This window comes from Nannobrachium achirus (assembly GCF_963921795.1).
Source record: "Nannobrachium achirus genome assembly, chromosome: 20".
NCBI lineage: Eukaryota > Metazoa > Chordata > Actinopteri > Myctophiformes > Myctophidae > Nannobrachium > Nannobrachium achirus.
In genome coordinates, this window is record NC_137827.1 from 15284834 (window position 1) to 15311179 (window position 26346).

Consider the following 26346-nt stretch of genomic DNA (forward strand, 5'->3'; position numbering starts at 1 on the left):
TCAATCCTCGTTGTCAATCATCGTTCACTATAGGTGATGGCCTGTTAATTAGTCAATAATTGTCAATTAGGGTCAATTATGACCGTCACACTCCTCCCCCCATGGAGAAAGACGACCATTAGTGAGGGAGGCTGGTCGTCACAAATGTAATATGCTTGCACTAAGGCACTTCCTGTTGACGCATCGAAATAAAACCTGCATATTCAGACTCATCATAATAAATAATAGAAATGGCCATTTTTGAGCTTGTAGATCTGCTGTTTCCACAACATGTACTGTATCTGTGGAACCAAGTCAAACTAAATGTAATGCCTTAACTTAAATTCCATGATTATTTTGGGGGGTCTCCAGTTCTAATATGATTTTTAAGGGTTGAAACGTTTGGGAAGCCTTATATTAGACATGCACATACAGTAAGACACATAGGACAGAACATATAAGACACACTAATGAGCCACACCTACACACTGCCTTTATGGCCTCTCTGGCATCCTCCCCCCCCTGACCTCCGCAGAACAGTCACCATAGAAGTTGAACGCACAAAGCAGGCCATCGTCACCCAGCATCTACTCCATAGATACTCTTCTATCTGGCGTGGCGTACCAGAAATACTGGATTTCACCCCAATATTACCTTTATATACTAGCTTTGATGAGTAAACTAGACCTTGAGGGGTCATTTTGACCTCAAATCATTGAAATAACACCAGAATCAGATTATACGACCCAGAAAACCCCTAAAAAGTGGTATCATTTATGATTCTTGTTGTTGTTTTTTGGGTGGCAGCCGTATTGGATTGCGCAATATGGCAGTACCATGGGGCGCCAATCTTGGCACCCATCTTAAAAGTATGGTATGGACAACATCTGGTACAGCTGGTATTCAGCCTTCAACCGCCAGCAGCGGGGGTGTTCTCCGCATCAGTCACAATGCATAAGTCTAGCCAGGAGATGTCTATGCAAGGCTGTAATCATATCATCACATAGCGATTTTTTTTTTATCATTTCAACAAATATTCACTTTGCATTCACTCCATTGTGTTCCAAAATGTTCCTATTTATCATGACAAAGCAAAAAATAAAATAAAAATAAATATCAATTTAAAACAACACTCTTTCCACTGAAATAAATGAAAGAATTAGGACTTTGTCCCACTTTATAACTCCGCCCCCGGTAATAATAATAATAATAATAATAAAACTTTATTTGTATAGCACCTTTCATGACATGAAATGCAGCTCAAAGTGCTTTACAGAGCATAAAATGAAGCACAAGTGCTTAACAGAGAAAAAGTAAAATTAAATAAAAAATACATAAAAAATAAATAAGTAAAATGATTACAATAAAGCAAGAAAAAATAAAAGCATAGAACATTGAAGAACAATTTCAGAGCAGTGCGGACGTCAATAGCAGCACAGGGATTACAAAATTCAGCTAAAAGCAAGAGTAAAGAAATAGGTCTTGAGCTGTGCTTTAAAGCTATATCCACCGAGGCTGCCTGTCTTAGGTGTAGCGGGAGTAGCAAAAGTGAAAGTTTTGTGAGTAGCAAAAGTGAAAGTTTTTTCTGGTTGGCCAGTCATGGACCAATCAGAAGGCTGACAAAGGGTGAACACTGCAATCTGGGAGTGTACATACAGAAGTTGATTGCCCTGACCAACTTGATAACTTGAAGAAAACTAAACAAACGTTTGAGACAACATTAGACATTGTGTCAAAAGGTTATGTGGGTGGGGGAGCTATTGGGACAATTTCTTTTGTTATCTAGTGTGTTTGCCTTATCATGGGACTGCAGTTCGAGTTAGAATTCAAATCCAAATGCAAAAGTTTCGAAGGATCAAGGTATAGTAAGTGAGTAAACTTCTATTTTCATTTGAGGCTATATATTGGGGCCTGGCATTGGGGCTTGGCATTGGTGTCATTGGCAATATGACGTGAGTGTTCTGTTTAATGTGACTGTATCATGTCGTGTTGTTTTGGTTATTTATTTGTTATCAGGTTTCATGCAGGGATGAATATAGCACTATGAACAGCACCTCAGTGACTACTGTATCATAACTTGCGTTTTCTTTATGGGGTTGATTGTAACTTAAACCCTGCAGGCTACCATACCAAATATTTTAATATTTAAGATCTGAGGCAGCTCTTTAAAAATGGCCTGCCTGACATCCAAGACGATCATTTGACTAAATAATTATAATTTCACTATAATAATGATTATTTATAATTTTATTTTCACCTGATGCAGAGATGTCAAGTGCCCTCACACCTCATTAACCTTGCAACTGCAAACAACTTAATTTGAGACCGGGAAGTTCTATTAATTAGCTACATTTCTAGTGTGAAATGGCACAATGGACCAAATTTCGACACCATTTTACTTGATGACTAGTTTGACATGTAGTAACGTCGTTAGTCTGGTAGTTATACGCTTCTTGTCGAGCAAGTATAGTGACGGTGGTGGGTAGACATAACTGTGTACGTAGCCTACTTTATCTTCTGTCTTCTATCTCTAACTTGCTTGTCACTCTAATTTAAGAATGGTACTACACATTGCATTGTCAAATGCAATAGAGCCAGGGTTAGGAGGTAACGATTACATGTAGTCATTATTCAGAGTAAAAGAAATGGTAACTAACATCTTACAGTGAGGCTACATTTTAAAATGTGTAATCCGCCCAAAAAATAAGAAAACAAATCTCATGGGGTTGTGCTAGAAAAACATTTGAGAACCCCTGATCTAAAAGAACAATCTTCATCATGGCAGAGACAAATAATCATTCAAGCTATTCAAAATGGACAAAACCATGATTTATTTTTAACATAATGTCGAAAATGTTAAAGACAAATGGACTTTGAGGAGAAAATAGAAAAAATATATTTTTTTTTATTGTATTTATACATACTATGTAGTATTTAGATACCTCTATATGCTCACATCGAAAAATCAACACTGCAGATAAAAGGTGTGATATGTTTTATTTTATTTTCCTGAGCAGAGTCAGGAAAGGTCTCAATCGTTCAGAAATATGTTCATGAGCTGCTCCACAGGCTTCCATTAACTCCAATGCATTCTACCACACTTCCGACTGCAGTTTGGCTCCCATGGTGCGACAAATCTGCCTGGTGGAATTGCGTGATAGCGTGATGATTGACCGCACCTTCTTTTTGTATTCCTTATTCCTTAGCCGTTTCATTCTGAGCCTGTGGTCACACAGTCAGCTGCGTTCCAGACAGGCGGCTGCATTATCACGCTGCCTATAGCTGCATTTCCTACCATACCCTGCTGTTCCTGTGAACTCTGAGCTGCTAATGGAAGTGTCAACATGGCGCCGGTCGTAAGGACATGTAGTTCTTTGACCAGTGCGATTTAGAAGTAATCAAGGTACACTACTCCACATAAAAAAAAAACAATATGAAAACATATGCACGTGCAATATAAAATATGAATTACATATTATCCAGCAATGTGAAAACATTAGTGCACCTTGAAAAATATGAAAACATCATTACAAATAGCATTGACCACATTAAGCCCTGCTATGCCTATTCTGAGGGGAATAAGACAAAAATAGCCGATCTAATTTACAACAACACAACTTGACGCGCTGCAACAAGTTGTGAGCTGTAGATCGTCTATTTTTGGTAAATAGATTTGGTGATTATAGAAAAAAAGCAGTCAAAGAAATGTGGGTTAGTCTTATCTGAGAATAGAGGGTTTAATAGGCTACATGTGAATATTACATCAATAATTATGAATGACAGATTCCTATGGTTATGACAATAAATGTCATAAATAACTGCTCTAGGGGTTCCTGGGAGCTGTCTGAAGTTTCCTCCTCCTTATAAGAGTGGGTTTTTCTTTACCATTGTCGCAAATTGCCTCCTACCATGAGGTACTGTATCTGCTCAGGTTCTCTCTCTCCTTTTACCCCTCTCTCTCCCTCCCCTCTGTGTAAAGTTTCTTGAGATAACTTGTTATGATTTGACACTCTAATAAAACTGAATTGAATTGAACACAGGTCATTCTGTCCCATTGGTTAGTGCGAGTTACTGCCGGGTGAGAGCACTGCAGTGCTGAACCATGAACCCAGGATTCAGCGCTTGTCCACACAACCTGGAAACGTCTCAATTACCCCCGGTCGGCGTTGCTAACATGGGAGTGAATGGGGTCACAGCGCTGGCAGCTGACTGTTTGACCACAACCGTAGGCGTGATTTAGCCATTTATTGGTCATGTGGACAAGCGCCGAATCCTGGGTTCATGGTTCAGCACTGCAGTACTCTCACTCGGCAGTAACTCGCACTAACCAATGTAATGGGACAGAACGTCACTCCACTGGGAGGGATTTTCACTAGTCATCCAGCTCTCCAAAAAAATAGGGAACGGTAACCGAAAACAATAAATAAATGTAAACATCCTTGTTGTTGAACTTGAATCGCCTGACTAATTTGCACATGTAGCCTACCAGGAAGACACCTAACAGCGAAAAAGCAATAAAAGGGATATGGTTCCCCTGACATCACAGTCAGAGCGTGAGAGTCAATCAACAAAAAAAGACAAGCGTTACCCATACGTACGTACGTACGTACAGATACGGTCAAGACGTGGCAGTTCTGACAGTAAACTGCGACCTACAGTTGCAATTAAACACTATTCTCACTCAGTAAGAACCGACCCAAATGTCTTTACCAAAGAATCTACAAGCTCACAACATGTGTGAGCGTGTAGATCAGCTATTTTGGCTTATCCCCCCCTCCCCCATAACAGGCATACCTGTAGTTAATGTGGTTATTTGTAATGATGTTTTTACATTTGTCAAGGTGCACTAATGTTTTCATATCGCTGGATAATGCAGAATTCATATTATAAATTGCACATGCATATGTTTTCATGCTGAGTAGTGTACATTCCTTGATCTGTCCTTTAGTTACTTCTGCAAATCGTGCAAGTCAAAGTCCTTACGACCGGCACCGTTTTTCTCTAGTAGGGGCATGTTTCACAGCAACAGACGGGGATGGTAGGAAATGCAGCTATACACAGCGTAATAATGCAGCTGCCTGTCTGGAACGCAGCTAACAGTGTGACCACAGCGTGTCTGGTTGCTCTGAGCCTTTAACAACTGAATCTCTGCAAGGTGATTACTTGCTTTGTTAAGTGATTTGAATCAGCCCTTTGGAGGAAGTGAAGCACACATTAACATAACCCCTTTTCCCCAGCTTGTGGATGGACCCGTGATCAAACGAGCATGACAGCACACTAAAAAGCGTCTTTCTACTGTAGGGCCGACCCAGAACTAGAACTTTCAAGAACCTGTGAAGTTCTGGGACCAAGTTCTGCTTTACTGTAGGGCCGACCCAGAACTTTCAAGAACCTGAGATAAAACAGGTCGTTTGAACAGCAGCACATTTGGGAATCTAACATCTAAAATAGCAGCTGTATGTAATAAATACTATTTCTAGATAAATAAATAAATATCAATAGTTCAAACAAGCTGCTATAGGCCTATAACTGTACTAAGCGTTTGGTCGGTACGCTGCCTTTGCTCTAGGGAGAAAAAAAACGCCTCTCTCTCTCTCACGCACGCGCGCGTGTGCACACACACACACAAACGAAGCAGGCATGTCCTGAGCACGTGCACGGCTCGGCTGCTGCCTCACCAATGGACGGGCGAATGTAGAAATGCTTATCTCCACTGTTTGAGTTTGTTCTCTGTCTATCGACGTACTTTTTCTTTATTTTTGCTTGGCACCGTGTCTGTCTTGCTTGTGCACTCGACGCCCATTTCAGAAAGACGACGGATGGGATTTGTTTGAAAATCCTTTCATTTAGAACGGATGCTTCTAGCTCCTTCTGGATATTTTCTTCTCCCGTCCAGACACAAATAAGTCTGTATCATCACATTCACTTGACCAATATGTCGTGGCTGTCGTGTCCATGGTGTTTCTGTGGTTCTGTCTGTCGGAATAGGATTTTAAAAATGACGCTGATGTGTTGTGAGAGATTTCTCCCCGTTCTCCTCGGTGCCGTCACCTCCACTCGACCAAACGAGAGGAGGAGCGCTGCTGGCCCCGCCCATAGGTACCCAGAACTCAAGTTTAGTTCTACCTCAGGAGCAGGACCTAAAAAAGGTTCCAGAAACCTCGTCTGAAACCGGACCGTGTGCTATGGAAACAAAACCAGAACCAAAAAAATAGGTTCAGGTTCCTGAAAGTTCTGGTTCCACCTTGCAGTGGAAAAGGGGCTACAATTATTGCGACCAAAGGTTGCAGTATACCATGAGAAATGTTGTAGCTTGTCCTTCCTTTCGTCCGTCCTTCCGTACAGGAACTGATGTCACGTGACATCACCTCATCAAAGATCAAACCCTGGATATTCATACTGTCACTGACATCACAGGTGATATCACAGTGACAGTCCATATATGGGTATCCCTTTTATGCCCATATATGAAGATCCCTGATGTCATTGATATATATCACTGGCCAGATGGCAAAGGCATGGCCCATATCTGTGTGGCTGGTTCAGATAGGGATTTCCATGTATGGGCATAAAATATATAGTATGTATATGGATACATATTATTATTAACTCATTAAAAGCCAAATGCGCGATGTCGCGCGAAAAGTACTCGAGTACTTATAGTGCCGAATGCGCGATGTCGCGCGAAAAGTAATATATTACTGTAACGGCGAGTATAAATACCGAGTATATGGCGGAAGCTCCGGAGGCGAAAATCGTCGCTGATTTGTCATCATCACGGCTCCACCAGCACAAAATAGTCATCCCATAACATTGAGGTGGACGGGGGATCTCATCTTAAATGTCCATTATCTCAAAACTACACTTTAGAAGCGAAGATGGAGGCAGATGCTCGCTTATATAACACATATATAAAAGCTCCAATGCAATCCAGCATGGCACCACGTAAACAACGATCGATTCCGGCGCACGACCCGATGACGTCAGACCGGAAGTGATCACGCTGTGCACTTCTGGCCTTCAAAATAAGAGAGTGCAAGTGGATGGAGCCTGCGTGAGGCACTCTGGACATCATTGCGACCGAAAGTCGCGGGCGCAAAATGAGTTAATAAAGGATAAATAAAAGAATGGTCATTCCCAGAAACAAAATCTGTTTATACCCATATATGGAGATTACTGATGTCATCAATCCCAGGCCAAAAACGTTAACATTAATATTAATGTATATGGATATATATTAATAAAGGATAAAATAAATAAAATGTCCATATACAGTATGGGCATTCCCAGATGATGCCCTGTTAGGTTACCCCCTTATGCCCATATATGGAGATCCCCAGGCATCAAACCCAGGCCCTAACTCGCCAAGGCCCTCCTTTGCATTTACTAAAACGTTTTATGCCCATATATGGAGATTCCTATATTATCAATATCAACAGTTCTACTGCCATATTTATTATTTATTTATTTGTGCTGGTGCCATCAAAAAGTAGCTAACCTTTGCGATGTTATAGAAAATTATCTATGGATTATTTCCAAACATAATCGTTTTCAATGGACACATATATCTGTACTGTAGCCAAATGGCAGGGAGAAGCCTTATGCAAGGTATGAATGTGAAATGGCCCTCCCCTCTTTCCGTCGTTCAGAGCGTAGAAATGCATTTTCTAGATCAGGTCCACAGAATACAGCCAGGAAGTGATTTGGGACTCCATTGATGTTTACGTGTAGTGGAAATTTGAGAGCAGCATTACGGGAGATGTTTTTTTTACTGTACACACCCGCGCGACCCCTCATCAGCTTACAGTGCTCAAACAAGGTAAAAGAACGAGCGTTCGTATTGTAGCGCCGCCGTCAGAATTGGGAAAAGCGTTAACAAAAATAGAGTTAACGATATTATTAAGGATATTATGTTATCAATATTAAGGACATATCTGGGAATGCCCATATATGGGCATGTTTTGACATAACATTGTTGACTATCATGCAGGGGTCTCCATATATGAGTAACTGGTCCCATAAACATCACTGGCTAGATGGCCAAGAATTGGCGCGAGGTCGCATGTCACCCTGAGGTGTCTTACTAGTGTAAATCAGCTATGCTGATAAGACAGTCTCAGCAGAGCAGAGCTGGTCCGTCCGTCCGTTTGTCTGTTTTACTGTCCCGATGGTCAATATCAATACACTGAAGACCTCAGCGGGTGCACTCATTCAGCCCCTCTATGACTACGGAGTCCACGTATGGTATTGTGACGCCCCTAAGGCCCTAAAAACAAGGCTCAAAACAGCCCAAAACAAACTAATTAGGGTCCTCCCTGCCTTCCTTTTCGGACCCACCGCTACTCACCAGTCAAGCGTGGGGTGGCTCAGAACAGATCATGTTCAACCCAGATTCAGCTCAAACAAAGGGTCAAATTCGTTCTCCTGCAATACCACTAAAATGTGGAACTCCCTACTGAAGGCCTTAAAGAAGTGCCAATCCCTGACATCCACCGCTCCCGGAAAAACCGCTTACAGGCGTCAGTTGCTAGAAACAATAAGCCTAGCATAACCGTACCCTCCCCCTGACCCTCCTATTGTAATTTTTTTTTTTTTGTTATTTTGTGCTTTTCTGATAAATATGTATGCGATAACGTCTTGCTGTGCGGTCATTGTCGATTAATATGGACAGGATGATAATCCCTGAGGCGCGCGCACACACACACACACACACACACACACACACACACACACACACACACACACACACACACACACACACACACACACACACACACACACACACACACACACACACACACACACACACACACACACACACACACACACACACACACACACACACACACACACACACACACACACACACACACACACACACACTTGTTTTTACTACATACTGAGGACTTTACATTGACTTCCATTCATTTTATGCAAGTCCTGTGGCCTTACCCTAACCCCTAACCCTAAACCCTGTTAAGAGCCAGAGGATGATGGGGGGCCGACATTAATCTCCTGTCACTGAAGCTAGTCAAGCAACTCTGACTGTGGGATTTGTGAGAACTGTCAAGAAATGCTGAAGGGTACTGGGTGTTGAAGGGCTATTGTAGATGACACATCTTTTCAACATTTGGAAGTCTGGGGCAGACCAAGGTGGTGATCCCCCTTTTCAAAAAGGGGGATCAGAGGGTGCCATTTATAGAGGCATCACAAAAGAGTTTTCTAAGGCAAATAGACTTGTCACTAGTCAGTCAAAGAAGTCTTACTGACTAGAGAGAACCTGAGCAGAAAGTAGTCTTACTGACAGTTTTGTTTAAAATGCTACTTAACTGTGTTATCTTTCTTATCTTTGCAGCTCTAAACGTTTGACATCTAGCAGGGATCAAGTAATAGTCTAAGAACCTCCATTACAGTTTTTTTAATTATTATTTATTTTCTTTTTTTTCCAGAAATGACTGTGACGACATATGGAATACATTTGCGAGTGCCTATGCAAACAAGGATGAATGTCATGTTCCAATGAGTGCCTATAATGATCTCTTCAAACTAGTACCCTTTGAACCTAGACCCGACAAAGTAAGTATATAGATAGGAGAGGTTGCTCATGGACCAGAGGGTTAAAGCAAAGACCATAGTCTCCCAGGGTAATCGGTAGAGTTGCCGGAATGAAGCTCGCAGGGAAACGGGGGGTGAGTTCGGAAATGCGCACCGGGTGGGGCAGTGGTGCGCTTTTTCAGTCTGAACTCTGAAGGTAAACTTTCTGAAAAGCAGCAGTTGCTAAGCTAACGTTGCTATTGATGTTTATAAACTATGGTAAATTATGGTGATAGTCTTAATCTCATGGTATCACAAATGTTAATGCAAGAAACAAACATGTACAGTAGGACAAACAATCACAGTATGCCTTCTTCAGTATCAACATGAATTAATATTCTATTATAATTTACCCTAGTTTATAAACATCAATAGCAACGTTAGGTTAGCAACTGCTGCTTTTCAAAAAGTTTACCTTCAGAGACTGAAAAAGCGCACCGTTGCCCCACTCGGTGTGCATTTCCGAACGCACCCCCCGTTTCCCGGCGAGTTTCATTCCGGCGACTCTACTGGTATTCTCTCTCATTTGGTGTTCAGGTTGTACACAGCTTGGGTGGGCACTCCAAAGACCACACATGGGCATGTTCATGGGTGGGATGACAGCAAGGTTTTAATTTTATTTTGTTGCTGCACCCTCCTGGTGAAATTCCTTCCAGTTTACTACGCTGTAAATGTACCTATACGAGCTACTGCCCGCTGCCATATACACACACAGGTGTGTGTGTGTGTGTGTGTGTGTGTGTGTGTGTGTGTGTGTGTGTGTGTGTGCACACATAGGCCATGTTTTTAAGCAAAATGATTTAAATCCTCTGCACTATAATGACAATGCAACAATATTCCCAGGACAATAGATTTTTTATGCTAAACTAGTGGTCAGTAGCGGTATTGCTTTTTTCTGAAGTTTTTCGCCCGGAGTCGTTGCGGACCACCGGAGCGGTGCCGCAAACCACCGCGACCGATACGAATCCGTGGAGGGGTAGAGCGTAATTTTCTGGCCAGGATTTGAGGATTAAGAGGTTAAGAATCCTTCACCATCGTAAACACTGTAGCTGAGGGAGGCTACTTCCTGAAGAGACGCGATGTGATTGGCCAACGTCACGGATGTTGGCATATGACGTAATTTTGCCTGGAAATCCCGCCCCTGTCACGGCTAAGTAGAAAACATAAAGAAAAGGCTTTTGGGGCTGAAATGAACGGAGTGGGGGTTCTAAAACTTTAGCGATGTAATAGTTAGGACAATTTTAAGATATGTTTTATAAAAAAAGTTACAAAGTATAACTTTAACACAGAATCAAGTTATATTAATAGTTACATTATTTTAACACAAACATTTCATAATAACGACATACCCAATCCTGGAAATAAATTGGTAACACTTTACTTGATGCTCTGCTAAGTAATGCTTAAGTAAGTTCACTGAACACATACGGTACTTTAAGGCAAGGGTAACATGTCATTAGGTCAAAAACCCTTTGGTCCGACCACCAAAACCTAACCTTAACCCTAACCTCAGTAAAACTATGCCTAAACCTAACCCTAACCCTAAACCTAACATCAGTAACGGTCACACGGGTGATTATCTAACATGCCGACGCCGGTGAGTGATTATCTAACCTATCTACGTTGTTCGACCCAACAGGAGTTCGACCTATGGGGCAGTCCCCTAAGGCAAGAATATATAAGATAAGGTAGCCTATGTTTGCCACAATAGAGGGTATGCGCATGCATAAAGTGAATGGCAAATCGAGTGGCAAAGTGAGTGGCAAAGTGAGTTTAACGTTGTTTAACATCGTTTAATGCAATCAGATAAGATTCTGTTGGGATGGATGTGGCTGTTAAGGCCAGAAAGTAGTTTTTTGCCACTAAGTAGGCGTTCCCGCATAACTTCTGGGTATATGATGATGTCACATGCATACCCTCTATATGAGGATCTCACACCATAACAATACAATTTAAGTATCATTCTTAGTGATAAATAAGAACCGCAGGTCGACACTAGAAATGGAGGGGGATCAAGATTTCTTCCATTTTGTCCGTATATGTCGCCGGCTTGCAGACAAAAGTCAACCCGTCGTATTAAAAGTGTCCATTTTGTACGTTAGTAGTAGTTAGTAGTAGTAGTGAAAAAAAAAAAAAAGTTTCCTCTGCCTCCTCCTTCAAAAAGAGTAGGTGGAAAGATTTCGTTCAACTTCTGTAAATATCAACCATACCTCTATAATACAAACACGGAAAGCTCTGTGGCGTGAACGACCGGCCGTCAACATGAAAACAATGGGATTTGAGAACTAGGTTACATTCCCTATTTCTGTCATCAGATGAATAACTAACCCTTGCAACATTTAGAACATTATGCCTATAAACACACAACTTTATACATGTGATGTTTTGTAGCACCTCTTTGCTGTCCCAAGTGACACAGTGGTGGAAAAAGGTTAAGTTAAGTTAAGTCAAAATGTACTAAAAAGTACAAGAAAAGTGCCAGCAACAAAATGTACTTAATGTACCAAAAAGCATATCTACAAGTTCACAATGCATATAGCCTATGTATAAAATAGGGCTAAGTGGTTAATGTATGTTCTATAATATAATAGAAATCCTGAGCCAGATGTTATCCCTTACATCATTTATATCTACAAAGTGACTAGCCTAGCCTATAACTCATAAAGGTATCAAATATTTATTTTGTAAATTTATTTAGTGAATGCAAAGTCCTTAAGCCAAGCAGATGCCGCCTGGTCTGCTGTATGATGGATGATTAATCCACCTTCCAGTCTTTGGAGAGGGCAAACCTGAAACGATTGAGTGTAGACCACTGTCTCCTTGGGAACCTGTTGGTTGGGGTCCGACACCAGATATTTGTTTGGAACCTCTTTGGTCTCCCATTCCTTTTCCCAAGCTGATTGGGTGGTTAAGTCAGCTGGTGGGGGATTCTTCCAAATTGGTCCCCAAAATTGGTTCATTCAGTGTTTAACTCATATAACATTGAATGATAAGACAGGATACTGCCATAGTGGATACAGAGGTACATAGCCGGACATAGGCTTGTAATGGACTGAAACTCTGCCTTACTATCCATGTCAACATAAATACTTTACGTCCCCTCACCCAAAATGTACACAAAATCAAATGTACGGAAGTATAAAGTTTAACAAGCCTTTAGGTAGGATAACCAATCCCTTCAATATTTGGGTTCTAAAGGCCCTCCAATTCTATCCATGAACCAGTCTGTGTGTATCACAGAGACATATCCTGACCTTGTAGAGAAAACTTTAGGAAAACTGCTCAGGAATGTGCATTCCATGTCCAAGTGTGTGTTCAACATTCAACTGTTTTTGGCTTAGATGATATTCTGGAGCAAAACTGGTGATATTGCCCATAAATTCACCAGGAAGAGTGACTTCTACATTACTCTAGAAGACACTCCACTGGGCTATATCCTAAGTGGTCTGAAGGGTTGGTGTGGATGGGAAGGCCATAATGGTAAGCCTTTTGAGAGACTGCACTTTATAATAAATACACTATAAAGCATTAGTAAATACTTTACTCATCATGAATTTATCATTAGTAAAGCATTATTCTTACATTAAATAGTTTCAACTATACACTATTAAGCATTAGCTAAGCATTAGTAAAATACTAAATTCATCATGAATTCATCATTAGTAGTATTATTCATTCATTACTAAGCATTAGTAAACATAGTTTAAGTGTTTCAACTGTACATTATTCATATTAATTAGTTAAGCATTAGTAAATACTTAATTCATCCTGAATTCATGATTTGTATAGCATTAAAAAACATTAACCATTAGTAAACCATTATAAACGTTTTATTGTCATTGATAACCTTACTCTAGAAGACACTCTACTGGGCTATACCCTAAGTGGTCTGAAGAGTTGGTGTGGATGGGAAGGCCATAATGGTAAGCCTTTTGAGAGACTGCACTTTATAATAAATACACTATAAAGCATTAGTAAATACTTTACTCATCATGAATTTATCATTAGTTAAGCATTATTCTTACATTAAATAGTTTCAACTATACACTATTAAGCATTAGCTAAGCATTAGTAAAATACTAAATTCATCATGAATTCATCATTAGTAGTATTATTCATTCATTACTAAGCATTAGTAAACATAGTTTAAGTGTTTCAACTGTACATTATTCATATTAATTAGTTAAGCATTAGTAAATACTTAATTCATCCTGAATTCATGATTTGTATAGCATTAAAAAACATTAACCATTAGTAAACCATTATAAACGTTTTATTGTCATAACCTTACTCTAGAAGACACTCTACTGGGCTATACCCTAAGTGGTCTGAAGAGTTGGTGTGGATGGGAAGGCCATAAAGGTAAGCCTTTTGAGAGACTGCACTTTATAATAAATACACTATAAAGCATTAGTAAATACTTTACTCATCATGAATTTATCATTAGTAAAGCATTATTCTTACATTAAATAGTTTCAAGCATTAGCTATTCACATTAGTAAACATAGTTTAAGTGTTTCAACTGTACATTATTCATATTAATTAGTTAAGCATTAGTAAATACTTAATTCATCCTGAATTCATGATTTGTATAGCATTAAAAAACATTAACCATTAGTAAACCATTATAAACGTTTTATTGTCATTGATAACCTTACTCTAGAAGACACTCTACTGGGCTATATCCTAAGTGGTCTGAAGAGTTGGTGTGGATGGGAAGGCCATAATGGTAAGCCTTTTGAGAGACTGCACTTTATAATAAATACACTATAAAGCATTAGTAAATACTTTACTCATCATGAATTTATCATTAGTAAAGCATTATTCTTACATTAAATAGTTTCAAGCATGAGCTATTCATTACTAAGCATTAGTAAACATAGTTTAAGTGTTTCAACAGTACATTATTCATATTAATTAGTTAAGCATTAGTAAATACTTAATTCATCCTGAATTCATGATTTGTATAGCATTAAAAAACATTAACCATTAGTAAACCATTATAAACGTTTTATTGTCATTGATAACCTTACTCTAGAAGACACTCTACTGGGCTATACCCTAAGTGGTCTGAAGAGTTGGTGTGGATGGGAAGGCCATAATGGTAAGCCTTTTGAGAGACTGCACTTTATAATAAATACACTATAAAGCATTAGTAAATACTTTACTCATCATGAATTTATCATTAGTAAAGCATTATTCTTACATTAAATAGTTTCAACTATACACTATTAAGCATTAGCTAAGCATTAGTAAAATACTAAATTCATCATGAATTCATCATTAGTAGTATTATTCATTCATTACTAAGCATTAGTAAACATAGTTTAAGTGTTTCAACTGTACATTATTCATATTAATTAGTTAGGCATTAGTAAATACTTAATTCATCCTGAATTCATGATTTGTATAGCATTAAAAAACATTAACCATTAGTAAACCATTATAAACGTTTTATTGTCATTGATAACCTTACTCTAGAAGACACTCTACTGGGCTATACCCTAAGTCGTCTGAAGAGTTGGTGTGGATGGGAAGGCCATAATGGTAAGCCTTTTGAGAGACTGCACTTTATAATAAATACACTATAAAGCATTAGTAAATACTTTACTCATCATGAATTTATCATTAGTAAAGCATTATTCTTACATTAAATAGTTTCAACAATACACTATTAAGCATTAGCTAAGCATTAGTAAAATACTAAATTCATCATGAATTCATCATTAGTAGTATTATTCATTCATTACTAAGCATTAGTAAACATAGTTTAAGTGTTTCAACTGTACATTATTCATATTAATTAGTTAAGCATTAGTAAATACTTAATTCATCCTGAATTCATGATTTGTATAGCATTAAAAAACATTAACCATTAGTATACCATTATAAACGTTTTATTGTCATTGATAACCTTACTCTAGAAGACACTCTACTGGGCTATACCCTAAGTCGTCTGAAGAGTTGGTGTGGATGGGAAGGCCATAATGGTAAGCCTTTTGAGAGACTGCACTTTATAATAAATACACTATAAAGCATTAGTAAATACTTTACTCATCATGAATCTATCATTAGTAAAGCATTATTCTTACATTAAATAGTTTCAACAATACACTATTAAGCATTAGCTAAGCATTAGTAAAATACTAAATTCATCATGAATTCATCATTAGTAGTATTATTCATTCATTACTAAGCATTAGTAAACATAGTTTAAGTGTTTCAACTGTACATTATTCATATTAATTAGTTAAGCATTAGTAAATACTTAATTCATCCTGAATTCATGATTTGTATAGCATTAAAAAACATTAATCATTAGTAAACCATTATAAAAGTTTTTTTGTCATTGATAACCTATACTCTTTAATGATTGTATTCTCAATTTGTGAATGATATAGATTAAACTTTTATAAATAAGCATTACATCAATTTACAAACCAGTGATGTATTTATAGTTGTTAAAGGTTCATAAGATCATTTAGAAAGTCTAAGTAAACACCAGGTATATACAAAACATTTGTATGTATATATTTATGTCTACATTTGTTCATGGTTAGTGTGTTATTACATGTTCTATAAACACTTATTCATACTCATTAATGATTCATTAAAGTAGTTACTACTCGATAGTTAAGTATTTTCCTTAAGACAATTTATTGCTGTGTTCATGACTTTAACTACACTACATTAGAAAGACAAATATTGCACTTTTGACTCCATTACATTTCTATGAAAGCTGTAAAATATCAAGTAACTTTTGATGTATCCAAATGTTTTGTAACTCTTAATTTGTCCACAAAGGGAAATGTCCTTATAGCCAGGACCTGTACATAAATGTGGATGCCAGAGATGGAAAGAAGAAATAAAAAGCAGTTGGCACTTGCAGGGGGATTTGAATTCAAATCCAAATTTAGGCTAAATGATTAACAGCTCATAGTTAGAGCCATTCACTAGTAGTTGAGTAATATTATTCTGAAGTTGTAACTGTTAATTTGCAAACATTTACTCATGAAAAAGGCAACACCCCCATAATAATAATAATAAAAGCTGCTTTTACACCATTATTGTGCTTTTACACTATTACGCTATTACACTATTGCAACTATTACACTATTACACCTATTATACTATTACACTATAGCTCTATTACACCTATTACACATAATATACTATTACACTTATTGCGCTATTACACTATAATCAGAAGAGGTGGCGGGGCTAAGTTACACCAATGAAGGACAAGGACGCTCAACCAAGTCCAATGACACCACCAAGTTTTGTACGACAAACGGTTGATGAGTTATTGCCAAAAAGAGGAACAATCAAGTATCGACCAATCAGAAGAGGGGGCACTTCCTGTTTGAAGAAGGAAGTTTGACGCTTCGCTACAGTCACGCCGTTTTACAAAAACTCACAATGTTGATAACTTTTCATCATTAAGTTGTCTTGTGTATGCTGAGTGAATTTGAGCTTGAGGCGATAATCCCCCTAGGAGGAGTTTGTTAAAGTACGACCTGTGAAAATGGCAGGAAATGAGCCAAAACGCCACGAAGAAATCAAAATGGCTGACTTCCTGTTTGGTTTCGGACATGGCGCAAAGAGCCTTTTTTGTAAGTCCAGACATGGTACAGGTGTGTACTAATGTACATGTAGGTGAAATTATAGTGGGGCTGCGCCGTTGAAATTTTGTAGGGGGCGTCATTGAGCCATAAGGTCATGCCCCTTTTTGCGATTTTTTTAATACATAGTTTTTCACTTCTTGTGATGTGTGTGCGACGTTGCGCAACTTTTGGAGTACGTTTGGCACCTCAAAAACGTGATTCATTGCGGAGAAGAAGAATAATAATTTGTGATTACAATAGGGCTTTGCACTACTGTGCAATGCTCGGGCTCGAAGTTCACAGTAAATGTGGGATAGATGCAACTTCATAATATTGTTCAAAAAATGTTTTTAATTAATCATTTTGTATTGACAAAATGCATATTGTAACCTTTTACAAAGTCCTGAACTAGTTATCATAATGTGTTACCTCATGATCTCATCACATCCCTCTGATACCTTATACCCAGGAGGCAGAGGTTTTACAGAGATGAAACGTTGTAAAAGGTTGTGCACCAGAAATTATATCTAGGACCTTCACTGATCACAACCTGGGAGGACAACCTAGTCAACTAGCTACTGGAAAGCTACAGGAGGCGAAAATTGTGAATGGCCACCAATTGAAAGTATTCTGTTGTATGACAAACCAAACTGAGTTAAACTTTGAAAGGAGTGTTGAAAGGTTAAATGAACATGTTGCTATTATTTTTTACACACCAATGTCTCTGTTTTTATGAGAATTCTCATATTGACAATGAAAAAACAACTATTGGCGGCAAAACATGTATTTCACTTTATTTACAACAAATTGGCATTGTCCATCAGCATAGTGTCCTAGTAGCTATATTTTGAGGAAGTTTTAGGCTTTTAGTCATTCTGAGTCACTGCTGCTGTCAAATGTGGCAGTGTGTATCCTGCTGCATTTCGTTGCCAGCCCCTGGCAACAGCACCCTATGTAGCATGGGACGGCCATCTTTGCACATGAACGGTTCTTCTGCAGGTTTTGACACATCCACATATCATCTTGTCCACTGACACAGGCCAGGCTGGCTGTGTAGATGGAAGTGGAACTACATTTCCATTATCCATAGACCAACCAAATTCTGTAAATCAGGGAATTTGTGGTTTGGCAATATGTGCACCCTTGTCAATGAGTGTTGCCAGAGCAGCCCTTTTCAGGTGCAGGAGAAATGCATTATCTGTTGGAGGTAGCTTTAGCTACCTCCAACAGCTTTAAGAGCGTTGATCTGTTGTTCAGGAACTTGTATGCTCTCAGTTTACCTAGATCTGAACCCTCAAAGTGATCAGATGTGGATGTGTACACAGCTTTTGTGAGGTCTCTTGCCTGATTGAGGAGATCATCTGTTATGGCATCGTCAGGGTTCTCACCAATACAAACTCTTCAAGTGCAGGTATATCCAGACTCATGCTGCTCTTGAACCATGCCTTCTTTCCAGTGAAATATGGATAACTATTGATATCTCTACCACTCAGACTGTGGACGAAGAGCATGGAACAACCCTGTGAAAGTCCCAATGCCAAAATGGTAGATTTCATTTATAAGCAGGTATGCATTCTGGGCTGTTCTCACCCACAGCTCTGGGAGGTCGCCGAGGTATGTTGCGCCATAGTATAGGCACAAGGTAGGGTGACCATATTTTCAGCCACTCAAACCGGGACGCAAAACACTGTTGCCTAAAACCGGGATCTAAAAGCAATGCGCACGTTACAGCGCACACGCGTGCCCATTCTCTAACGATCGTGCACGCGCACACACACACCGAAGGGTTGCAAACAGGCAGTGAGTGATTGACAAACAGGCTCAGTGTTGAATTCAGACACGCAATGAATGTGTTACTTTTTTCTGATTGGTTAGGTGAGCATGTTTTCATGAAAAGAACATGATAAATGTCTATGCAACCACTGAAAACAGCTACTATTATTTTAATTATGGCGAAAACCGGGACAATTTTCTAGTGAATGTTGAAAACCGGGACATATTAGTGTTTTAGAGATATTTGTCGGGACACTGGGACACGTAGCTTGAAAACGGGACTGTCCCGGGTAAAACGGGACGTCTGGTCACCCTAGCACAAGGTAATGATGTCGGTGTCATTCACATGTATGAGAACTCTGTCAACTCCTTCATTCTTGACACGGTAGAGGGTGTGGAGTATTATCCTAGTGTCAGCCTCTTGCTGTGTGGATTCCAGATAGAGATGGTTGGGCCAAGAACAGGCTCCTGAGTCCTGGTTCATTCTCACATCATTTCTCACAGAGGAAGCTCAGAAGGTTTGCTTTGTTAGCTGACACTGCAAAGAACTCCTTTGGATCAGGAGCTGTGTAGACTTCATATACTCCGGCTGATTTTGATGGGCTGTATCTCTGTTCCTGTTCAACTGACTTAAGGCTGGATCCACTGTACCCGTCACAACAGCAACAGGTGTTTGTCTCAGCAATGGTTCTCAGCAATGGTTCCAAGGGTTAGGGTTAGGGTTAGGGTTACCCACCTTTGTGAAAAGACAATTGTTGTATCACGCACATAGCATCAATGACTGCTGTCTTTTTGTCATCTTGAGGTACTGACATCTTCCTGGAAGAGGGATGGGGGAAAGTCACTGCGCTCATGGTTGCCTATGAAGTCAACAATGTTGAGTTCTCCACCACTGGCGATGATCTGTGTCATGTGCAGAAGGGCAGTAACTTCATTGCTCTTACCAGGTGCAGAAGATTTTCCCCTGGACTTCTTTGCTTCATGTTGTGTGTATGGAAGGTGTTAAGCTTCACAATATGTGTCTTCTTCTGATCACTGGACAGTGACTCAGAAGGTGCCTTCAGACCAATTACTTTCCCAGGACAAACTGACTCTATGGGAGCTGACTCTATGGGAGCAAACCCAGGACAAACTGACTCCATTCCGGTTAAGAGCAGACATACAAGCTCACGTCGCGTCGCAGATGCAACCGTTGTGAGCTTGTAGATCATTCTCGGCTGCGACACCGGAAACTGCTGCACAACATCTGCGCAATGCATGACGGGACGTGGGAAAGTTTTGGATAGGAGCCAACCCAGGAAAACCTGAAACTATGGGTGTTGTGCGTGAATTACCGCAGATATTTAATCAGAGAGAGAAAGCTGTCATCTGATTGTGTCTCTTTTTCGCAATGGGGTTGCATGTTTGAACCCACCCTGTAGCTTTCCAGTAGCTAGTTGACCAGGTTGTCCACCCAGGTTGTGATCCTTGAAGGTCCTAGATGTCAGTTCTGGTGCACAACCGTTTACAATGCTCCATCTCTGATTTTCCAAAAACTTTGAGTTTGCCCCCAGGGTATTATGTGAATTTTATTTAAATTTGATATACTGTCCACGTGTGTGTATGCATGGCATATGTGTGTCTGTGTGTTTTCTCAGCAACATTCTCAGGAAAAGCAACATGTCCAGACCAGCATCCCAAAGACTGTCCAAACACCCCTGAAAGGTCATTCTGGGACAGAGCCTCTGCCGGAGTAAGTATCTAACCTAGACACAGTGACTCCCAAAGGCTATAATTCATTATGTAATTAATTATGTTCTTAGAATGTAGTCTGCCATTTTAAGAAAATTCACAAAAAGCTAGTGCATAATCATAATCTGTTCTGACGTTCCTTTTCCCCTGGCTCTTTAAACTTCATAGGGAGAGAGAGCCTGGCCACCATAACCCCATAACCTGTAGGACCCACAGTCTAAATGAATGAATTATTATTTACCTGTATTTGTTGTTATATTATTATAAGGGTATTAATAAGGGTAATAATAATAATACTAACAAGTAGTAGTAGTAGTAGTAGTACTACTACTATTATACAAGATGTCCACCAAATTACAGTGCCACAATTCTTTGGTAGGCCTTCCACTTATATGAATACAGGAAGAAACTCCTTTTTTTCCCTTCCTTTTTTTTTACTGCAAAGACAGTATAGCAAAGGGTTATGAACGGAAAGGCAAAACAGCTTCTCTTTGAGAATGCCTCTCTCTCAATCGAAAGCCTGTCCATGGTATATCCGCAACCTCCAGAATGTTCGGTGAATTGCGACTTTCCGACGTGCACATTTCCAAACTCTAATTCGGTATAATGCTTTTCAGAAGTCGTGAGTGACGTCACTTTGTAGTCGAACCGGACCATTCCGCCGAAAAGTTCGGTTTCTGAGAAAGTATGGACAGGCCTTAAATGTCCACGCCACTCGATGGGCACTGTGAAGCCTTATTGAGGGAGATTTGTGATGATGTTTCCAAGTCAGGGTTTATTCATCTATACTGTACAGTGTGTGAATCTCTTACATCATCTACTACTGTATGTCTAGTTTGCAGAGGCTGCCTCTGGTATTGTCACTGTAATGCTCAATGGGGAGATAGATGCACCATTTGATCCAGAAAGGTGAGTAATACTAAATGTCAGTTATACACTGAACACGTTTTGAGCGGTGCTCCTGGAACAGGAGGAGCTATAGCTCCAACATCTGCCTTTGTCCTGTCAAAAACCGATGGGAAAAAACTGTTGTCTGGGGCCTAAGTAAACTGAAGCGTGGCCTACATCTGGCCTAGATATGTCCTACATCTTGGCACAAACAGCTCAAAGTTTGCTGTGAGCTTGTAGTGCGTCTATTTTCACAATATTTATGTGGAACTGAGTCAAATGTAATGCCTCAATTCCTGTAGTTCCAAGTGCTTGTCAGGATGGGGGGTCCCCAGTTCAAATACGATTATTTTGGGGGGTGAATAGTTTGGTTACCCTTGATCTAGACAGTGAGATTTTATTGATTGATTGATACTTTATTAGTAAAAGGTTTAAACAGCAACACATGCTACAGTTAGACATTAAATCATTCATGAACACAGAGTTCGACATTGGTTACATTTTGCCCGCATATTCACACTACTAGGCAGAGGAAGAAATGCCACTTGATTTTTTTTTTTCAAATCTGCCTCATGGTGGTGCTATAACAAGCTGATTTGTTGCGACCGTCAGGTTGCAGTTACTATCAAAACCTCCACCGTCTGTCCGTCTGTCAGTCCGTCCGTCAGTCAATCTGTCTGTCTGTCACGTCACACTTTCCCCCTACTCATATCTCCGCCACCGTTGCCCAGATCATTGCCAAACTTTGCACACACATTCCTTGGCTGCTAAACCACAACCTCCACCCCTCATGTCTCACATGGCCACGCAAAATCACGCAAACTGGTAGACAGTATTTCTACAGTCATGTCATCAAAATGAATCTGTCCCATCTAGCGCCACCATCTGGCCGATTTTTGAACACCACATTTTTGCCCTAAAATCACGCAAAGTGGTACACAGTATCTCTAAAGTCATGTCATCAACATGGATCTGTCCCATTTCCCCTCCTGATTGGCCACCATTGCCTTCTAAAATTCGTACTGGTGTTTTTACCTATAACTCCACCGATCCGTGTAAAACATTGTATGTGCACAACCTAGGGTCCAAGGAAAAACCTTTGCCCTGCATTTTTCACATCTGCCTGCAGGACACCGACTTATGTAAAACCTTTTTTATATTACTCCTTCAGACTTTGTCCAACAATCATGCAAAACAGTACACAGCATCTCTATAGGGTCCGTGTCAATATGGCGACAGGCCAGTATGCCGACAAACTAAACCTAACCTTAACCTCAGTAAACTATGCCTAACCCTAACCTCAGTAACCGTGACGCGGGTGATTATCTAACCTGCCGACACAGGCGATTATCTAATCTGCCGACGCGGGTGATTATCTAACCTGCCGACGCTACTCGGAACAACTGAACGGTGGAACAATGAGTGGACCCCATCTCTATAGTCATGAGATCAAGACGGATCTGTCCGATATTTCATTTTCCATCCTAATTGGCTATCATTGGCTTCCAAAAAGGAAGTCTGTTTTGAACAAAATGCTTCAAAACTTGAACGCGCCACCAGGAGGCCACAATGACCTACCTGATCTGACGGAGATCTGTGCTTGGAAGCACACTGCTTCTAGTTCCAGTCTTTGTATACTGCATTGTGGTGACCCAAACTCAAAAGAAAAATCCACATGTAGGCCTAATTATCAATTAAAGCATCATTGGAACACTCATCATGGTGTTATTTCTTTACAGTACTCTTGGCAGAGTTGAAGTCCCGAGGTTTACAAAACAGATCACCAGGCTCGATATTCTCTTGGTCTTTGAGAATAGCCCTGTGTAAGATATGCATATCATACAGCATCTTTCCTATACAGCATTTAAAATGTTATATATTATGTTGGTTCTCATTCATCAATTGTAATTGTTCCTGTATAATGTGTAATTCAGTGTTATATAGTGATTATTACAAAAATGGTAAAACATGAAAAATACATTAATGCTCTGTGTAATCTGTCAATTACATTTTGTTTCTTAAAACATTCTTCCAGGAGTCGGACAAAGTGTGGGAGTCTAACCTCGCTCTATGATTGCTTGAAACCGGGAATTAAACACACCTGTAGGGTGGTAAGCAGGTACGTAAATTTCTTTGGACGATTGTTTTTATTTTTGGAGCTGTGTGGAACACAAGCTCCCTATACGTGGCCGTGTGTGTGGGTCTCCGTCCGTCCGTGTCTGTATGTAGCCTAAACTTCGGCACGCTACTAGTCCCGCACCATTTACGCCACCCCCGCAATATATACATCAAAACGTGCGGCTCGGCCGGGAATGGTGTGCTAGTAACTTTCTTTCCGATCCGCCTTACCATGCCGACGTAATATGCAAAAAACGACGCTTAATTGTCCCCATTGACTTATAATGGGACAATGCAAGAAATCACTTTCAAGTATGTTTCTCTCGTAAACCATAGGAGCTACAGTTTCAAACCTCGGAGAGGAGATTCATAATGATTTTAAGAATGAATCGAAAAATAATTACATCACTCGGCCTCATGGTGGCGCTATAACGGCCCACTTTACGTTTTGCCCCGTAACTCTTGAACCGTAGATCGGAAAAATAAAATTATTTTTTCCCTGGATTCCTTGGGTCAAGACGCATCTCCCCATATAGGCCACGCCCATTTGCGCCAGGATAGATTTTCCGCCATCTTGAATTTTCTCCAAAACACACTTTTTGCTCCTTTTCCTACATATTTTCTTCAAATGTCACAAAAATCGGTACACATGATCCTGGGTGACCAGAGAGGTGCTGTTGAGTCTAGCCTGCCCTAAGCATCAACTGCAATACACACACACACACACAGCTCCACTTCGAACAGAGGTTCGATTTTTTTTTTTATGAGCCTTGAAAAATAGGTTTGCTGCAAAAGTGGGAGTGCAAGGACAACCGGTTGTTGCCAATAGCAGTCAGTGGAGGTAATGAAATGATTGGACTTTGAGCCTTCATTGTGTCATTCTGTCTGTTCCTTTAGGGCAAACATTGATGCCTGTATCAAAGACAACAGTGGGCCCTGTCCCTGGTAAACAGGACGGTCAGGATAACCACCCATCATGAGAAGATAATCACATGTGTGTGTGTATATAGGCCTCTATAACATACAATACATACAATAATGGTTTTGCTTGTGATGTGATCAAATGGCTGTGATTATCTTTATAATAGAGTTTGCATCCATAAATGGTACTGACTCCGGAAAAGCTAGTCTATGGTGTTCCCCAGAGCTCTATACTTGGCCCTCTTTTATTTTTGATATATATAAATGATTTTGCTTGGCTATCTCCTACATTATTCTCAATCTTATTTGCTGATGACACAAATCTCATTGTCACATGAGAATTTGTCATCATTGATTAGGGAAGCAAATGATGGTTTATTGTGTCTCGTATTGGTTCCAGACTAATACATTGTCGTTAAATCTAGAAAAATCGAATTAAATTTTATTTTGTAATAAAGGTAAGCAAAACTCTTCATCAATAGCACAGAAATCAATCAAGTAACTTCGACAAAGTTTTTAGGGATTATAGTTGATGATAAACTCAACTGGAAAAAACACATTGATCATGTTTGTAAAAAAGTAATGAAGTCAGTAGGTATAACCAGTAAGACTCCCTAATCGGGAGATAAGCGACCGTCAGGTCGCAGCGTGATTTTAGGGCAAAATGTGTAGGAGCAGTGTCCAAAAATGTGGTTCAAAAAATCGGCCTGGTGGTGGCGCTATATGGGACATCCATTTTGATGAGATGAGTGTAGACACACCGATTTGCGTGATTTTAGGGCAAAATCTGTAGGAGCAGTGTCCAAAAATGTGTTTGAAAAAATCGGCCTGATGGTGGCCAGTAGGTATAATAAGGAAGGTATGATCATTGAAGTTGTTTTTTAATTCTTTATTATAGTTAGATTTTTCCGTATATATCTTACTGTAATATGATATGGGCTAGTACTCATTCTTCACATCTTCAAAAACTTACTTCAGAAAAGATTTGTTAGACTGGCAACGTTCTCTGATCGATTGGAACCATCTGCTCCTCTCTTCAAGAAACTAAACATTCTGTAGGTGTAAGGTTCATTCTTTACATATATGTATATTTGTGTATGAATGTATTTATGATCAACACAATCTACCAAATGGGTTTAATAGTTTATTTTCATTCAATTCTGATATTCATTCATATGTCACACGACAATCAAAGGACCTTCATCGGGTTAGGGTTAACCCTTATTGTCGTACTTTCCTCGAGGCAGTTTGCAATAAGATATAGAGGTGCTAATTTATGGAATGCCGCCGATCCAAGGATAAAAGAATCTTCATTGCCAGTCTTTAAAGCCAACTACAAAAAAATGCTTATAGCTAAAAAGTAGTAGATATGTATTTGATTATGTGTACAGGTCTGTAGGTAGTGGGTAGTATATATGCATGTACTTTATTGTATGTCAACTATATTTAAGCATTTTTATTGAACGTATTATTGTATAATGTTTTATTTTTATTTTTTTATAATATGTATACTTATGTGATTTTATAAATTACACTGAGGGCCTTAGAATTGGCTTAGAAATGTTCTTTTGCCCGAGATGCATCAAAGTCAAACTATGTTTTTAACTCTTATCACTCTGTACCCCAATTTTAAGATACTTTTTTTTTTGTATGTTACAACTACTTTTGAATCATTGGTGCGGACTGTGCTTTAGGCCCCAAAAGATAGAGCCACTGCAATAGAAAGAAGCATTTTGTA

The 26346-nt window shown here is 39.5% G+C and overlaps 1 protein-coding gene across 9 annotated transcripts; it reads left to right on the forward strand.

Annotated features, from left to right (window-relative positions):
• The first annotated feature begins 1713 nt into the window (after window positions 1-1713).
• On the forward strand, window positions 1714-26346 carry LOC308306440 (ADP-ribosyl cyclase/cyclic ADP-ribose hydrolase-like). 9 transcript variants are annotated; one of them, XM_080751436.1, is made up of 13 exons: window positions 1714-1848; window positions 9429-9555; window positions 12915-13053; window positions 13870-13935; window positions 14237-14302; window positions 14612-14677; window positions 15055-15120; window positions 15498-15563; window positions 20588-20682; window positions 21517-21590; window positions 23309-23392; window positions 23605-23688; window positions 24585-26346. In XM_080751436.1, the coding sequence occupies exons 1-13, from the start codon at window positions 1781-1783 to the stop codon at window positions 24634-24636; spliced, it is 1053 nt and encodes a 350-aa protein (XP_080607562.1). In that variant the 5' UTR covers window positions 1714-1780; the 3' UTR covers window positions 24637-26346. The 9 variants fall into 9 exon arrangements, with proteins under 9 accessions (XP_080607562.1, XP_080607564.1, XP_080607566.1 ...); XM_080751437.1 differs by having other exon boundaries at window positions 1729-1839; XM_080751441.1 differs by having other exon boundaries at window positions 1748-1844.

What these genes read in the sequence shown, in the direction of transcription:
- LOC308306440 (XM_080751436.1), top strand. Translation starts at nt 1,781, where the DNA reads ATGGGACTGCAGTTCGAGTTAGAATTCAAATCCAAATGCAAAAGTTTC. An exon ending in TGGATGGGAAGGCCATAATG is followed by an intron (nt 14,678 to 15,054) that starts GTAAGCCTTTTG and finishes ACCTTACTCTAG; the next exon opens with AAGACACTCTACTGGGCTAT. An exon ending in GGGACAGAGCCTCTGCCGGA is followed by an intron (nt 20,683 to 21,516) that starts GTAAGTATCTAA and finishes CTGTATGTCTAG; the next exon opens with TTTGCAGAGGCTGCCTCTGG.